The sequence below is a fragment of the Arvicanthis niloticus genome, chromosome 2 (assembly GCF_011762505.2).
Source record: "Arvicanthis niloticus isolate mArvNil1 chromosome 2, mArvNil1.pat.X, whole genome shotgun sequence".
NCBI lineage: Eukaryota > Metazoa > Chordata > Mammalia > Rodentia > Muridae > Arvicanthis > Arvicanthis niloticus.
This window is the reverse complement of record NC_047659.1, coordinates 36,778,395-36,797,111: the sequence shown is the minus strand read 5'-3', so window position 1 is coordinate 36,797,111 and position 18,717 is coordinate 36,778,395. Positions and strand designations below refer to the sequence as shown.

At 42.9% G+C, this 18,717-nt stretch overlaps 1 protein-coding gene across 2 annotated transcripts in view; it reads left to right on the top strand.

The window, feature by feature from the left end:
- The first annotated feature begins 7,542 nt into the window (after positions 1-7,542).
- Pla2r1 (phospholipase A2 receptor 1) overlaps positions 7,543-18,717 on the top strand; it is a 122,638-nt gene continuing 111,463 nt past the window's right edge. For both annotated transcript variants that reach the window (XM_076928811.1, XM_034496575.3), the window contains exon 1: positions 7,543-7,805. In XM_076928811.1, coding sequence (XP_076784926.1) covers positions 7,688-7,805 — 118 coding nt within the window. In that variant the 5' untranslated portion in view covers positions 7,543-7,687. The remainder of the gene's footprint in view (positions 7,806-18,717) is intronic.

Sequence of the window (18,717 nt, the reverse complement as noted above, 5' to 3'; positions counted from 1 at the left end):
CCTGAGATAAAGCCTATCTGATCATGATGGATGATTGTTTTGATGTGTTCTTGGATTCAGTTTGAGATAATTTTATTGAGTATTTTTCCATCTTTATTCATAAGAGAGATTGGTCTGAAGTTCTTTTTCTTTGTTGAGTCTTTGTGAGGTTTAGGTATGAGTGTAATTGTAGCTTCATAGAATGAATTGGGTAGTGTTCCTTCTGTTTCTATTCTGTGGAATAGTTTGAAGAGAATTAGTATTAGGTCTTCCTGGAAGGTCTCATAGAATTCTGCACTAAAACCATCTGGTCCCAGACTTTTTTTTGGTGGGGAGACTTTTAATGCTTCTATTTCTTTAGGGGTTATGGGACTGTTTAGATGGTTTATCTGCTCCTTATTTAATTTTGATACCTGGTATCTGTCTAGAAAATTGTCCATTTAATCCAGATTTTCCAATTTTGTTGAGTATAGGCCTTTGTAGTAGGATCTGATGATTTTTTTAAATTTCCTCAATTTCTGTTGTTTTGTCTCCCTTTTCAGTTCTGATTTTATTAATTTGGATACTAGCTCTGTGACCTTTGGTTAGTCTGGCTAAGGGTTTATCTATCTTGTTGATTTTCTCAAAGAACCAGCTCCTGGCTTTATTGATATTTTGTATAGTTCTTTTTGTTTCTACTTGGTTGATTTGAGCAGTGAGTTTGATTATTTCCTGCTGTCTACTTCTCTTGGGTATATTTGCTTCTTTTTGTTCTAAATCTTTCAGGTGTGCTGTCAAGTTGTTAGTGTATGCTCTCTCCAGTTTCTTTTTGTAGGCACTTAGAGCTATGAGTTTTCCTCTTAGTATTGCTTTCATGGAGTCCCACAAGTTTTGGTATGATGTGTTCTCATTTTCATTAAATTCTAAAAAGTTTTTTAATTTCTTTATTTCTTCCTTGACCAAGTCATCATTGAGTAGAGTGTTGTTCAGTTTCCATGTGTATGTGGGCTATCCATTGTTTTTGTCATTCTTAAAGACCAGCCCTACCTAGTCCATGGTGGTCTGATAGGGTACAAGGGATTATTTCAATCTTTTTGTATCTGTTGAGGCCTGTTTTGTGACCAATTATATGGTCTATTTTGCAGAATGTACCATGAGGTGCTGAGAAAAAGGTATATTCTTTTGTTTTCAGATGAAATGTTATATATATATATATATATATATATATATATATATATATATATATATATCAGTTAAATCCATTTGGTTAATAACTTCTGTTAGTTTCATAGTGTCTCTGTTTAGTTTCTGTTTCCATGATCTGTCCATTCCTGAGAGTGGGGTGTTGAAGTCCCCCACTATTATTGTGTGAGGTACAATGTATGCTTTGAGGTTTAATAAAGTGTCTTTTATGTATGTGGGTGCCCTTGCATTTGGGGCATAGATGTTCAGAATTGAGAGTTCATCTTGGTACATTTTTACTTTGATGAGTATGAAGTGTCCTTCCTTATCTTTTTTGATTACTTTTGGTTGAAAGTTGATTTTATTTGATATTAGAATGGCTACTCCAGCTTCTTTCTTGGGACCATTTGCTTGGAAGATTGTTTTCCATCCTTTTACTCTGAGGTAGTGTCTGTCTTTTTCACAGAGGTGCGCTTCCTGTATGCAGCAAAATTCTGGGTCCTGTTTATGTATCCAGTCTGATAATCTATGTCTTTTTATTGGAGAATTGAGTCCATTGATTTTAAGAGCTATTAAGGAAAAACGATTGTTGCTTCCTGTTACTTTTGTTATTAGAGGTGGAATTATGTTTGTGTAAGTATCTTCTTTTGGGGTTGTTGGCAGATTACTTTCTTGCTTTTTCTAGGTTGTAGTTTCCCTCCTTGTGTTGGAGTTTTCCATCCATTATCCTTTGAAGTGCTGGATTTGTGGTAAGACATTGTGTAAATTTGGTTTTGTCATGGAATATCTTGGTTTCTCCATCAATAGTGATTGAAAGTTTTGCTGGGTATAGTAGTCTGGGCTGGCATTTGTGATCTCTTAGGGTCTGTATGATATCAGTCCAGGATCTTCTGGCTTTTATAGTCTCTGGTGAGAAGTCTGGTGCAATTCTTATAGGTCTGCCTTTATATGTTACTTTACCTTTTTCCTTACTGCTTTTAGTATCTTTTCTTTGTTTTGTATATTTGATGTTTTGATTATTATGTGATGGGAGGTATTTCTTTTCTGGTCTAATCTATTTGGAGTTCTATAGGCTTCTTAGGTTAGGGAAGGTTTCCTCTATAATTTTATTGAAGATATTTACTGGCCCTTTAAGCTATGGGTCTTCACCCTCATCTATACCTATTATCCCTAGGTTTGGCCTTCTCATTGTGTCCTGGATTTCCTGGATGTTTTGGGTTAGGAGCTTTTTGCATTTTGCATTTTCTTTGACAATTGTGTCAATGTTTTCCATGGTATCTTCTGCACATGAGATTCTCTCTTCTGTCTCTTGTATTCTGTTGGTGATGCTTGTGTCTATGACTCCTCATATCTTTCCTAGGTTTTCTATCTCCAGGGTAGTCTCTCTTTGTGATTTCTTTATTGTTTCTAGTTCCATTTTTAGATCCTGGATGGTTTTGTTTAGTTCCTTCACCTGTTTGGTTGTGTTTCTTGCAATTCTTTAAGGGATTTTTGTGTTTCCTCTTTAGGGGCTTCTACCTGTTTACCTGTGTTCTCCTCAGATTCTTTGACAGTGTTATTTATGTCCTTCTTAAAGTCCTCTATCATCATCATGATAAGTGATTTTAATTCTGAACCCTGCTTTTCCTGTGTGAAGGGGTGTCCAGGGCTTGCTATGGTGGGAGAACTGGGTTCTGATGATGCCAAGTAACTTTCGTTTCTGTTGCTTACATTCTTGTGCTTGCCTTTTGCCATCTGGTTAACTCTAGTGCTACCTGCACTCACTGTCTCTGACTGGAGACTGACTGTTCAGTTATTTTGCTTGTGTCAGAACTCTTCAGGGTCCAGATGTCTCTGTGATCCTGTGATCCTGAGCTCCAGCTGCTCTGAGTATAGTGGCTCCTCTAGGATATCTCAGGATATGGTGTCTCCACAGTAGCAGACCAACTAGGTGTCTGCTGCTCTGGGTACAGTGTCTCCTCAAGGATGTCTCAGGATATGGTGTCCACTGCTCTGAGTGCAGTGGCTCCTCTAGAATGTCTCAGGATATGGTGTCTACTGCTCTGAGTTCAGTTGCTCCTCTAGGATGTCTTGGGATATGGTTTCTTTATGGGAGCAGACCAGGTAGGTGTCTGCCCCAGCCACAAGGACCAGGTGAGGAGCAGAAGGGGAGTGGTATTCCACAGGGGTGGGGGTTTTGGTGCCTGGTGGGTCCTGAGCACTCCCTGCTTCCAGTTGTTGCTCTGGGGCATAGGGTATTGGGAGGTTGTTATTACCTGATGCTCTGAGTTCAGTGGCTCCTCTAGGATGTCTCAGGATATGGTGTCTTCACAGGAACAGACCAGCTAGATGTCTGCCTCACCCACAAGGACCAGGTGAGGGCACTTTGGTTAATTTTTATTCTGACTTCTCTCGACCTTTCTTGCTGAGATCTTAATTCCTTCAGTGCTGAAAACAACTCATTATTTTTGTTCCTGACCATAGCCCGTGCACTAAGTGCGCTTTGAATACCCACATTTTCTTAGCCCATTTTTATTAACACAATTTGGGTTCCAAATGGTTTTCTCAATTTTCAAATGACTTCAAATACTATGCTCCTTTTAAACCCATCCCTTCATCCCTTATTGTCTTCCTTCCCTCCCCATCCCCCAGCCCAGACCCTCTCCTTCTTTTTCTTTCTTTTCTCCTTCCTTTTTATCATTCTTTGATAGTGTTAACAGTGGTCAGGGTCTAGACATGGTGTTTCTAGGTTCTGGGACTCAACCAAGATTGAAATAGAAGCTCATGCAGATTGAAAATTAGACAGAAAGCTTTGCTTAAAGCAGAGCAATGGTACAGATTAAAAAGGAATACAGCACAGTAACTGACAGCAAGCCACCCACTGAAGACACTCAAGGGGCCAAATTACAAAACTGGGTGGTGCTAGTTAGTGTGATGGTGAGCATTATGTTTAGAAGATAATTTACTGTGTTGAAAAGACTTGTAAGAACAAAATGTTTTTAGCTTCTAAGCCACGAGGAAGTTACATGTTAGCTAAGATGGATGGCTTCTCAGTGCAGCTGTGCTATTCTTAAAAACTGATGATTGCTGTAAACGCTTTCACTGCCTTGGCTGTTCTTACAAAATAATGAGTCACAAGATTCAGGGGCTTCCTGCTAAGTTTTACTCTCACATATCAACCACTTGTTTGTCTGAATGACTGAGGCATCTGCTGGACATCTGTTACAAAATCAAGCTCTGTCTGCACCTAACCAGGGTAGAGTTAATCTGTTCCCAAAAATTATAACTTTGTGAGTTTCACTTTTAAATTACTTAGACTAACAATAGTCAAGGACTTACCTAGAAAACTCTCTGGTTTGGTCCTGGCCAGTTTTGGTTTTGTTTCAATAAAAAGCCTCTATTTTACTAAAATTAAAACTCGAGTCCGACTGGTGAACCTGAATGATCCTAGGCACATAGCTTACTTACTACATAGAAATTTTTTCAAAGTCATTGCATCTTCTCATAATTCATTTTGTTTTAATTATTTGCACACTCAATTGTACATAGTCATGAGATGGTAAATAGGAGATTCTCCGTAAACATTTTACCTGAAGACAGTTTTGCCTTATTAACTCAAATCCAATTAGGTTTTCTGGTCTCCTGACTGGACAAAGGACTGGGCAACAGAACTGATCTAAGTTTGTTGTTGTTAAGGGAGGAGAAGCCTTTTTCATCGTATGTGTATGCATATTGTGTGCAAGTAAAGTCTCAAGCTGCCAAGTGGTTTTTATTATAAAGGGGTGTATGTGTCCACCTAAATAAAGTGAGGTGCCAGGATGCTAAGTTTATTCTCTATGTGTGCTTGCCTCAGCAGGAACTCTTGAAGTGCCTGGGAAGTGTGATGTCCTGGAGACTCAGAGAAGTAAAATATAGTCAGTTCTTTAAGGTACTCAGGGTCAGGTGAGACATACAAGTTAACAGATGATGGCCCAAAGTCAAAAGGATAAAAAAAAGATGTACAGAGGTCACAGGTGTAGAAACCTACCCGGGGTGTTCTTGGTGGGGGCAGGAGATAATCCCAGACATGCAGAGCACTGTAGCCTTGCTCTGAGTCCTGCTTGGAGCCTGCCCTGCTGGCCTGCTTCCTCCCGCCCCAAACACTCACAGCTCCTAGAGTGGATGTATACAACAGGGTAGACTGTGCTAAGTGCTTTGCAACCATTACTCATTTAATACATCATTCCAAACACCATCCCATAATGAGCTAATGTTTCTCTGACCCTTCAAAGACAAAGGTTTAGGGAAAGTCACAGTGCTGACAAGTTGCTCTCTCATTGCCTCAGAAACCTGAAATGGAATCCAGAATAAGCATAATGATTCTTCTTCTCAAAGGCTAAAAAACCCCACCCCAGATCTCTGTCTTGAAGCCGTAATGTTCTGGGAAGACATGAACAGGGTAGCTCTTTTCGAGTCTTTAATGTTGACTACGATATACAGTGCCATAGGCCAGGAAACTCTCCCCAGCCCTCTTCATTATCCTAATTGCTCTGAGGATGAAATATGACTTATTTCCCTCTCTTATCCTCCTCCTAGTCAGGGCTCTGCCACTTCAGAATATTTTTTGCATGGATCGGGAAAGCCTCCCTGCCTCATTATACAGAAGCTAAAATTGAGGCCCCAGCAAGTAAAAGACTAGCCATGTTGCCTGCTGTCCTAGGGTGCCTAGGACACATTGGATACATTGTGGATAAGAACAATGGACACATTGTTCCAGCAGGTCACACATCCTCTTAGATAAGTGCTTCATCCTAACCTTTGTTTCACACCACTTCCCATTTCAGCCAGCCTCTCCTTCCCACTGCCCATCACCCAGTCGTGGCATGACCGTGGCGTGACCATGGTGTGACCGTCAGAGCCCACTCCAGTTCCTCCCATCTTGTTCTCCTTTGGTCTTACTGCCCTGCTTCTCTCCAGAGATTAATATCAGCAACCAAGTCTGTTACCTAATTGGGCCACATGGATTGCACCTGCCTGCCACAACTGATGCCAGTCAGCTTAATCAGGGCTGAATCTTCCCACTATGGGCAACATTCCCATAGTTCTGTGGTTCAAGGCCAACAGAGAGAAAGTCGGGGTTGGTGATTGCAGACTGCGTGATCTGCAGTGCTCTCACAACATGCCTTCTCTGACTATTGTCAGGAAAGATGCTGATTTCTGCATATACCTCCATGCTGTAGACTCGAGAAGTACACAGAGTCTTCTCATCTTCTGCTCCAGCCTTGGTCCTTCCATTTCCTTCTTAGAGGACAACCAGACATCTTTCCTTAAGCCATGCACCTGATACCTCCAATCCCAGGACTTCTCAAGCCTCTCACTGTGGCTGAAGTATACACATCTTGCTAGCTCACAGAGCTCATTTATCCAACACTAAGGTTCAAGACTAAGCCCCTCTCTACCTCTGACATTCACTCCTGGATAAGTCTTGTAGGCAGAGGCACATCTCCGGAGTCTGGCACTGTAGTACCTGTAATTGTTGGTTTTGTTATTTGGCAAGAATACCTATGAAAGACAGGTCCTCCAAGATCCCACCACCTGTCCTCCTTTCCCCCAGGTTCCCTTTTGTTGTCTTCCCTCTCTTCTTCTGTTTTACCGGCTATGCCAAGGTCTTGCTTGGGCAAGGACCATGTGTATCCCCTATGTATCGAATGCTTCCAGTATAGTTAATGCTCATTACTTGGCGGGGAAGGTGGGCAGTTAGAAAGACTGCGACTGGTCACGGTTTGGGCAGGTTGATGTTTTGTGTTCATTTGTTGTTGTCTACTAATTTAGGGAGTAAGTTTTATTGCATTAAGCAGTAACCGAGATCCAGTCAGACGCCTTTCTGACTGGGTTCTTCAACTCTACAGTGTGGGATATTTGATTAGATGAAGATAATCTAAAAACAAACAAACAAACAAACAAAAAACCGGAAGGCTGGGGTTATTTTAAACGAGGATAAAGCTGGATACTGCTGATGAGTTCTAGTTACTCTGGAGCAAAGTTGGAGACCAGGTTGGGCCCCTAGGTGTCTCCTGTGCTCTGCATTCCAGAGGCGTCCCAGGCCTGAGTTCACCCTGCAGCCCTTTCCACTCATCTGCTGGCAGCTAAACCCTTGCAAATCCAGTAGGCAGGTTTTTTCTCATGGAAAGGACTAGCTCGCTCACCCAGGCTGCTGACGGCTGCACCGTCGTCAGCAGGTATTGCAGCAAACCCGAGAGAGAAGTGTGAAGGGGAGCCACGCTGCCGCCTTAGCCCAGCTTTCTCCTAACCCCAAAAGGTGGCAGAGTTTAAGCAGCACAGGGCCCGGCCCCTCTTCCTGCTCCCTCCCCAAGGCAGTGTGGGCGGGGCGGGGAAAACTCCGCTATTTGTGTCTCCACGCCCAGAGCCCCAAGTGTACACACTGTGGCGACAAGGGAGGCGAGTTCATCTCCAGGGCTCCGGGGTGGCGTGGTCCTCGAGAAGAGTGGTAGCTTCTTTTGCCTCCTGCACCCTAGTCCAGAGCAGGGGACACGGTTGTGGTCCCCGTGGGCGTCACCTAGCGTGCCTGATGGTGCAATGGTTAGCGATGCTGCAGCTGCTCTGGCTGCAGCTGCTGCTGCTGGGGGTTCACCAGGGCAGCGCCCAAGATTTGACTCACACCCAGGAACCGGCCCTCGAGTGGCGTGGTGAGTGTCCCCAGAGCCGAGGTGGGGGCAGATTGGCACCCGGGATTCGGGGCGGGAAAAGGGTAGGGATTGAGCAAGACAAGTAAGAACAAGGCCGAGTTTGTATTGTGGTTGCTTGTGCCCTGGCCCAGGGCAGATGAGACAGATACAGTCCGTACAGTCCCTTCCGCACAACCTCTTGGCCTCCAAATTAGGGCGCGGTGAGGGGCAGGGTCTTCCTTTCAAGGCTTGGGAACGTATGGGGCCTAGGAGAGTAGGAATAGCTTCGAAATGCAAACTTTACAAGAGTTGATTAAGAGGATCACCTCTCAGATAAAGCTGACAAGAAGATGTCTCATTTCATTCCCTTCCAAAGAGAGAACTTGGCTCATCGTGTGTACAACACTCTACAGATAACCCCCAAATAGGCCTGTCTGTTACGCCTCTTGGGGAGGCGAGGTACTGAGACCAATCTCTCAGTGGGGTGGACGGCGGTGGGATTTGTACAGACATTAGCTACCTTCTGCTCCTCGGTTTCTCTATGCTGAACAATGGATCTACAATATTCATGGAACCACTGAAAATTAAGTTTCACAGCCCCAGACACGTGTACAAACTGTTAAATCCAGCATAGGCTCTGTCCTGGGAATATGTTTGGAGGAGAGGCATAAAACAAGATGTAACCCGGTTCTTTGTTCTTTTATTTTCCCTTCAACAAATGCACACGTTTTTAAGAATCTCACACACACACACACACACACACACACACACACACACACACACATATGTGTGTGTGTGTGTATGTAAATATATGCACATATATATACATATATATATAATTTCTCAGTTGTACTTCGGAGCATGTTCCAGAGGTTTTATGTTCACCAAGGCTAAAACCACACTGGTTCTTCTTATTCTGGAGCAGCCAGAATATGCTCTTAGGTATTTTTCAGTTAAGTAAAACTCACTCTAAGTACACATGGGCAAGCATACTCATCCCACAGTTTGCCACTTTGTATCTTAGCATGGAGGTCTTGCCTGGGCTTAAGTGTTACAAAAGGGCAGCAGCTTGTGAGGCTAGCTGGGACTCAGCCACCGGAAGCATGATCCATGATCCTCCCAGTCAGGGTCAGAACCCACTGTGAGCTAATCCTTTCTATATTTGGCAGACCCAAATCCTGGGCTGAGATAGTGGCTAATGAGGCCTTCTTTTCCATAATCAAGGGCACTTTGAAAATTAGAATCACCAGCTCCCTGTCGTATTCTCCAGGTACAGCCTGCAAATCCAGAGCTCAACATCGTGGGCCCAGAGATTCTTCAGATGCAGGCACTGTGGTTTATGTGCTAAAAGTACAGACATTCTACACTAACTACCACGCAGACTCTCTTCCTGACCCCATCACCTACACCAGTGGAATTACAAGTGAATTGTAGACAGGCATGAAATCCAGTTTTTACTAGCAAAGAAGGGAAAACAAAAATATTCGTATTTGGGAAAAGAGTGGAGGCTTTTCTTGTTTCCTACACCCTAGGCCAGAGCAGAGGACACGGTTGTAGTTCTCCTGGGGGGGCGGGGGTTAACCTAGCATGCCTGATGGTGCAATGGTTAGCGATGCTGCAGCTGTTCTGGCTGCAGCTGCTGCTGTTGCTGGGGGTTCACCAGGGCAGTGCCCAAGATTTGACTCACACCCAGGAATGGACCCTCGAATGGCGGAGAAGTAGACAGTGTCTACTCAGTCTTAGGGCTTCTAAGGTTGTGATAAACACTATGAGCAAAAGCAACTTGGGGAAGAAAGGGCTTATTTCATTCACTTCACAGATTACAGCCCATCATGGAGGGAAGTCAGGAGAGGATCTCACGCAAAACAGGAACCTGGGGACAGGAGCTAATGCAGAGGCTGGAGAAGAAGGGGTGCTTTCTGGATTGCTCCCCATTGTTTTCTTGGCCTGCTTTCTTAAAACACCAGCAGTAGGGACTGGACAGCCCAGACAAGGGAGGCACCATCAGTAAGAAGGTGGGCTCTCCCACATCATTATCAGTTAAGAAAATGTACCACAGGTTTGCCCACAGGCCAATCTTATAGGTGCATTTTCTCAACTGAAATAACCGCTCCAGAAATGACTCTAGTTTGGGTCAAGTTGACACAAAACTGGCCAGCAGAAGCAAAGTTTCTATATTCAAGTGCAGGAACCAGGGGACAGCTATGATGTGCGTGGCCGTGTTTTGTGACACCTCCATTTCTCTTTCACTGCCTCCGCACTACTGATTGATTTACCTTTAGCCATGATTGGCATCCCTTCAGAGGATAATAAAATCACTTTAGTTGCATACTCACTAAGAATAGATTTATAGCAATACATAACAGGTTCCACACGCAATATTGTTCTGTGCATTCAGGTATCCCAGCCCTGGGAAGCAAACATGTTCTGCTGTTTCCAGTCATACATCAGTAATCTTTATGGGAAATCAGTACATGTTGTATCATATGGCTGCAGAGATCACTGAGCTTCAGGGACAGCCTGGATATGATATTTATAAGACCTTGAATGAGTTACCTAGTCTCTGTGCCTTATTTGTAAAACATCGAGCCTTATAATGGCATGTGTTGTCCGTTATCTGCATGATCTTCATGGCATCTTATTCCTCTGGCCATGACTATTCTGATAACCCTGTGTCCATCATTTCTCATCCTCAGCACTATCTTGCTGGATCCTGTCCTCCACTTCCATGTTGACTAAACCAAAGGCCTTTTGTGGTTGACTTTCCCTCAGTGAGTCTTCTAGCATGTGCTAAAATGTGCTAACACCACTGTTCTGGTTAGTTCTCTGATGCTCTGATCAAAAGTGTCTTGTGAAGGAAAAAGTTTATTTGGATTCTACACAGGTCACAATCCATCACTGAGGGAAGTCAAGGCAGGACCTCAAAGCATGGACCATGGAGGAACACTGCTTGCTGGCTGACTCATGCTCATGCTCAGCCTACTTCCTTATATGGTACAGCGCCATCTGTCCAGGAAATGGTATCTCCCATTATGGGCTCGGCCCACAGTTATCTAATTATCCATCATGAAAATGCCTCATGGACATGCCCACAGACCAATGCAATAAACACAGTTACTCCACTGAGACTCTCTTTTCAAGTGACTCTAGGCTGTGTCGAGTTGTCAGGTTGACCACTCCAGATACTGGGAAAGGGAAAATGAAGAGGGAGCAGGGCATCCTGGGAGGGAGAAAGGCAATGTTTTTGCTCAAGGAAGTTAACTGAGAATAAACACATGTGAAAGCACATCGAAGGCTAAAAGCCATAACTGTAAAAGTGGCTCTGATCAAGGCAGGATGAGTGTTTCCTCCCGCGGGGTCGGTTCCCCAGATGCACAAGTGTAATGTGCTCCGTGGGACTGAGGTGGCTCTCCTGGACAAGTAGCGCAAAGAAAAATGAGAGTGTCAGTGTCTGTGAGGTCAATACCTTGACTATGGCTCCTGCCTAAAAGAAAGCAGTGAAGGTGGGTGAAGGGAAGAGCAGTGAGTAATGGCTGAAGACCTCCCTGGTCTCTCTCTGATAATGGTATGTGCTCTTTCCCTGTGAAGTTTTGGGCCCGTCAGAAAGCAATTCCTGAGATGTCTATTGGAGTGCGCATTGTTTATTTAGGAGGCAGTTCTAGGAAAGCATGGTAAGGGGAAAAGGAAATGAGCAGAGAACGGAAGAAGGCCACTATGGGCAACCGAGGCTCAACTTCACGGGTCCCCATGAATTCTCAGTGGGCCCACAGATGGACAGAAAGCCGTGCTGTTTTCCAGCAACCTCCCTCCCCTTATTTATTGTCATTCCCCAGACATTCACTCTTGGGTGCTTCTGGCCTGCCTGAAACCTGGGTAGAAACAGAATCTGTCGGGTGAGTAGAACTTGTCTGCAGGTGAACACACACTGGGTTAGAGACCGTGAGCTCAGCCAGCAGCAGCAGCAGCCACATACCCCTATACTTCGAAGATAAAAATGAGAGTACTAAATGGCACTGTTGCCGAAAAAGCCAAGAGAGACAAACACAGACATGCAAACAACTGCAAAACAGAAGAGTAGCTGTTAAGACAGCGGGCAATGAGTGGAGGGCTGAGAGGAGGGACTGACCTGAGGAGCTGGAGGCCCGCCAAAGGGCTCTCACTGTCCTAAAGGATAAGTAGGGAATTGGCACATGGGAAAAGGTAGTTAGGGCACCACTCATATTTTATGTGACAGCCACAGAACCAAGCATCAGCCGCTGTCAAAGTTCAGTAAGCTGAAAGTTCCCGATGAGTCTCTTTTATGTGCAAAGAAAAGGGCCTGTTAAGGTCACTGGGGCAAGTGTGGGGCACATTGTAAGCTCTACAAGCATCTTGTGGAGACTCAAAAATACTGGCCACGGGGATGAAGCAACATCTGCCCCGTCCCATACCCGCTCAGTAAAGACCTCATCTAGAAAGTTAAGGTCGAGCTAAGTCAGTCTTAGCAGGAAGCATCAAGTGTGAATTTTAAAATATAGTTACTTTTTTTTCTTTTAATATGAGTAAGCAAAAGGAGACAAGAGAGATTTGAGTAACAGACAAAGGGAATCGACAGTTGGGGAAATTTAACCATTCTGGATAGTGGCGCCGAACATGATAGCTCTCAGGGCTTACTGGGACTATGTAGTCGCAGGAGCGGTCATGAAGTTGGACAGGAAGTGAGAGAGGAAGTGAGAAATACTTGAACCACGAGTCAAGAAGCCAACTGGCTAGAGCTGTACTAGGAGCCAGAGCAAAGAACCTAATATTCACAGAAATACTTCCCACCACAACGCACAGCAAATGTGGGATATATGTTTAACTAAATGTTTCATTTAAAAGATGCCCTTGCTCAATATATCACACTGTTTTTTCCCTACTCTATACTCTTTTGTCTATTCTGTTATAGTGGTTATGATACTAAATTCATTCCATGAGCTATATTAATAGGCATAGCCATCAGTAGACAAAGCACTAGGCTAGAGTATTGACGTATCAGTTTAGAAGTTACAGATTTTTCAGATGAAGAGAACAAAGAGGAGCCTGCTGTTGCCAGAATCATCCAGTGAGGAAAAGTGGTTCAGGGCAGTAAGCCCCAGTGAAGGAAGAGAAGAGAGACCGCCACCTGGGAGAGCTTTCAGGGAGACTGAGAATCTGGAGGGAGAGCTAGGGAAAGGGTCGGAGCTCTGACGTTCTCCCATTGTGCCATTTCTGATACAGAGGTTGAAATGTCTACTTTCCCGATCCCAGTAGTTCCCAACACTGGAGAGGACTCTGTGCCAGTTTACATGCACCCACAGTGAAAATCAGCACACCGAGGTAGTAATTGGCAAAATGTACTTTTCTCCTATGCCATATATGAAACGTGAAGTTCCATTTAGCCCTGGGATGATCAATAGGTCTTCTTACTGTCTGTGAGCCTTGCTCTCAAATCCCACATGTACAAGTGAATATTTTCATAAAGCAAAAATGTCCAATGTATTGGTTTACACACTGTTCTAGGCAACTCCTATGTCCGTAAGCAATATGCCATTCTTCTAATCTGGAGATTGGGGATTTAAACAAAAGCATAACCAGTCTGGTTTCAGCTGTTTCCCTGACCACAAATCACCCAACCCTCTGGACTTCATCTCTGTCCGTGGTCTCTCAGCATCTCTCCCTCCGTGTTTTTCTTGTTTGCCTCCTCTGATTGGCTCTTTACTGCACTCACTTACTTTGCACATTAGCATAGATTTCCAGTTTGCCTGGTCCTTTTAACTCTTTTTTACTGGATATTATACTGACATTTCAGATTTTATACCCTAATCCCATTCCCCCCACCACCCAGGAACCCCCTATCCCATCCCCCCTCCTCCTGCCTCCACCAGGGTGTGCCCCCACCTACTCCCCATTCCCACCTCCCCACCCTCGAATTCCTCCCCGCTCAGTGTTCAGCCTTCATGGGACCAAGGATCTCCTCTCCCACCCATGCCCAACAAGGCCATCCTCCCCTAGGTATACAGCTGAAGTCATGGGTGCCTCTCTTTGTGCTCCAAGGCTGGTGGTTTAGACCCTGGGGAACTCTGCTTGGTTGGCACTGTTGCTCTCCTCATGGGGCCACCAATCCTTTCAGCTTCTTCAGTCCTCTAACTTCTCCACTGGGAACCCTTGATCAGATCAATGGTTAGCTGCAAGCATCTGCCTCTGGATTTGACAGACTCTGGCAGACCTCGAAGGAGACAGCTGCATCAGGGTCCTGTCAGCATGCACTTCCTGACATCCATATCAGCATTTATCTTTGGTGACTGCACATGGGACAAATACCAAGGTAGAATGGTCTCCAGACAGCCCCTCCTGGAGTTTCTGTCCCACACTTTGTCTCCATATTTGCTCCCTTGAGCATTCTGTCACTCCTTCCAAGTAGGACTGAGGCATCCACACTTGGTCTTCCTTCTTCATGAGCTTCATGTGGTCTGTGAGTTGAATCTGGGCTATTTCAAGCTTTTGGGCTAATATCTGCTTATCAGTGAGTAAATATCATGTGTGTATTTTGTGTTCTTTTGTGATTGGTCTGTAGTTCTCTTTCTTTGTTGGGTCTTTGTGAGGTTTAGGTATGAGCATAATTGTAGCTTCATAGAACGAATAGGGCAGTGTTCCTTCTGTTTCTATTCTGTGGAATAGTTTGAAGAGAATTGGTATTAGGTCTTCCTGGAAGGTCTCATAGAATTCTGCACTAAAACCATCTGGTCCCAGACTTCTTTTGGTGGGGAGACGTTTAATGACTGCTTCTATTTCTTTAGGGGTTATGGGACTGTTTAGATGGTTTATCTGCTCCTTATTTAATTTTGATACCTGGTATCTGTCTAGAAAATTGTCCATTTAATCCAGATTTTCCAATTTTGTTGAGTATAGGCCTTTGTAGTAGGATCTGATGATTTTTTTTTGATTTCCTCAGTTTCTGTTGTTTTGTCTCCCTTTTCAGTTCTGATTTTATTAATTTGGATACTGGTTCTGTGCCCTTTGGTTAGTCTGGCTAAGGGTTTATCTATCTTGTTGATTTTCTCAAAGAACCAGCTCCTGGCTTTATTGATATTTTGTATAGTTCTTTTTGTTTCTACTTGGTTGATTTGAGCAGTGAGTTTGATTATTTCCTGCTGTCTACTTCTCTTGGGTATATTTGCTTCTTTTTGTTCTAAATCTTTCAGGTGTGCTGTCAAGTTGTTAGTGTATGCTCTCTCCAGTTTCTTTTTGTAGGCACTTAGAGCTATGAGTTTTCCTCTTAGTATTGCTTTCATGGAGTCCCACAAGTTTTGGTATGATGTGTTCTCATTTTCATTAAATTCTAAAAAGTTTTTAATTTCTTTATTTCTTCCTTGACCAAGTCATCATTGAGTAGAGTGTTGTTCAGTTTCCATGTGTATGTGTGCTTTCCATTGTTTTTGTCATTCTTAAAGACCAGCCCTACCTAGTCCATGGTGGTCTGATAGGGTACAAGGAATTATTTCAATCTTTTTGTATCTGTTGAGGCCTGTTTTGTGACCAATTATATGGTCTATTTTGCAGAATGTACCATGAGGTGCTGAGAAAAAGGTATATTCTTTTGTTTTCAGATGAAATGTTATATATATATATATATATATATATATATATATATATATATATATCAGTTAAATCCATTTGGTTAATAACTTCTGTTAGTTTCATAGTGTCTCTGTTTAGTTTCTGTTTCCATGATCTGTCCATTCCTGAGAGTGGGGTGTTGAAGTCCCCCACTATTATTGTGTGAGGTACAATGTATGCTTTGAGGTTTAATAAAGTGTCTTTTATGTATGTGGGTGCCCTTGCATTTGGGGCATAGATGTTCAGAATTGAGAGTTCATCTTGGTACATTTTTACTTTGATGAGTATGAAGTGTCCTTCCTTATCTTTTTTGATTACTTTTGGTTGAAAGTTGATTTTATTTGATATTAGAATGGCTACTCCAGCTTCTTTCTTGGGACCATTTGCTTGGAAGATTGTTTTCCATCCTTTTACTCTGAGGTAGTGTCTGTCTTTTTCACAGAGGTGCGCTTCCTGTATGCAGCAAAATTCTGGGTCCTGTTTATGTATCCAGTCTGATAATCTATGTCTTTTTATTGGGGAATTGAGTCTATTGATATTAAGAGCTATTAAGGAAAAATGATTGTTCCTGTTATTTTTGTTATTAGAGGTGGAATTATGTTTGTGTAAGTATCTTCTTTTGGGGTTGTTGGCAGATTACTTTCTTGCTTTTTCTAGGTTGTAGTTTCCCTCCTTGTGTTGGAGTTTTCCATCCATTATCCTTTGCAGTGCTGGATTTGTGGTAAGACATTGTGTAAATTTGGTTTTGTCATGGAATATCTTGGTTTCTCCATCAATAGTGATTGAAAGTTTTGCTGGGTATAGTAGTCTGGGCTGGCATTTGTGATCTCTTAGGGTCTGTATGATATCAGTCCAAGATCTTCTGGCTTTTATAGTCTCTGGTGAGAAGTCTGGTGTAATTCTTATAGGTCTGCCTTTATATGTTACTTTACCTTTTTCCCTTACTGCTTTTATTATCTTTTCTTTGTTTTGTATATTTGATGTTTTGATTATTATGTGACAGGAGGTATTTCTTTTTTGGTCTAGTCTATTTGGGGTTCTGTAGGCTTCTTGTATATTTAAGAACATCTCTTTCTTTAGGTTAGGGAAGGTTTCCTCTATAATTTTATTGAAGACATTTACTGGCCCTTTAAGTTGGGAGTCTTCACCCTCATCTATACCTATTATCCTTAGGTTTGGTCTTCTCACTGTGTCCTGGATTTCCTGGATGTTTTGGGTTAGGAATTTTTGGCATTTCATATTTTTTTTTTCGACTGTTGTGTCAATGTTTTCCGTGGTATCTTATGTGCATGAGATTCTCTCTTCTATCTCTTGTATTCTGTTGGTGATGCTTATGTCTATGACTCCTGATCTTTTTCCTAGGTTTGACATCTCCAGGGTAGTCTCCCTTTGAGATTTCTTTATTGTTTCTGCTTCCATTTTTAGATCCTGGATGGTTTTGTTTAGTTGCTTCACCCATTTGGTTGTGTTTTCTTGCAATTCTTTAAGGGCTTCTACCTGTTTACCTGTGTTCTCCTCAAATTCTTTGAGAGTGTTGTTTATGTCCTTCTTAAAGTCCTCTATCATCATCATAAGAAGTGGTTTTAATTCTGAATCCTGCTTTTCCAGTGTGATGTGGTGTCCAGGGCTTGCTATGGTGGGAGAACTGGGTCCTGGTGTTACCAAGTAACTTTGGTTTTTGTTATTTACATTCTTTTGCTTGCATTTTGCCATTTGGTTAGCTCTAGTGCTACCTGCACTCACTGGTTCTGACTGGAGCCTGCCTTTCCAGTTATCTTGCGTGTGTCAGAACTCCTCGGGGTCCAGATGTCTCTGTGATCCTGTGATCCTGAGCTTTAGCTGCTCTTGGTAAAGTGGCTCCTCTAGGATATCTCAGGATATGGTGTCTCCACAGTAGCAGACCGGCTAGGTGTTCTCTGCTCTGAGTGTATTCGCTCCTCTAGGATGCCTCGGGATATGGTGACCCCTGGTCTGAAGTCAGTGACCTCTCTAGGATGTCTCGAGATACAGTTTCCAGATGGGAGCAGACTGCAGCTGGGTGTCTGCTCCAGCCACAGGGATCAGGGTGAGGGCTCCATTTAACTCTTTGTCATTTAGCTTCTCATCTCATTTCCCATTGGTCATTATCTTAGTAATAAATGTCACCCAAAACAGGTTCTAAGCCAATGACCAGAAAGGTTAAGTCACTTAGGGAGCCCAGTTGTTCCCTCAGTTCCTCTTCTTTGACCATTTATTTATCTTGAGTGTCCTGAAACAACAGTGCTTTTGTGCTCTCTCTGAGCTCACCCCTAGCTAGCGAATCCTCATTCAATCTATCAGAGTAGCAGATTTGAGATAACTCTGTACCGTTCCTTCCAAAAGCTTTCAGAAACTGTCCTTGAAAGCTTTTTAGATGTTCCCGCACATAGCCGAGAACATGCCATAAATCGTGGCTTGAATTGATGGAAATAAAAAGAAATATTATACTTTAAAAAAGTGAAACAAACCAAAGAGCACCTTATAAATACTAGATTAACTACAGGATTTCTATGAAGTAAAGCCACTCAAAAAAAAGTGAGCTCCGTGGTAGGCCACTAAATAAAGCAAGAGCTGTCTATGTTTGTGAGTGGTCACATGACTTGTTAATTTATGATACTCTCCAGACTACTGTCATTCCAAAGAAGTATGTTATTAGTTGTTATTAGTATGTTATTATTATGTCATATTATTAGTATGTTATTAGTATATTATTAGTTGTTATTAGTATGTGATTAGTATGTTATTAGTTATTAGTTGCAATTAGAAATTGCAAGGACGAAAATAAACAGGAATTGAAATTCAGTGAGCACTGTCTTTTCTCACTGCCCTTACATTCAAAAGTTAAGATTTTGTTTTTAGTTTTATTAATGTTGTTAATGTGGAAGTGATCCATGTGACTAAGGATATCCCCATCAGGAGCCTGTGATGCTAGCACTAGAATGAACCCCATTCTGCAGTTGGGGAATCCAAGGCAGGTTCTCTCTGAGTCTCAAGCATGTGTTCTGTAGCCTGATGGGTTCATTTTTTCTCCCACAGCACTAACTTAGATCAAAGAAGATCAGGGAAGGATTCATGGGCGTGAACCCAGCATAGTTTCTTGAAGTTCCATATTCAGAAACGCTTCCAACATAGAGTTTAGCCCTATGGTCCCAGGTCCTAAGTTTTATCTTTGAGTTTATATGCATTATGTAAGTCTGATGGACAGGGGAGAACAAAGCAAGGGCTCAGGAGTCAGTTCTCCTGGCTTTTTCTCTCTGGGACAGGTTCCTGACCACGCCCTCCCTGGTACATCCACATG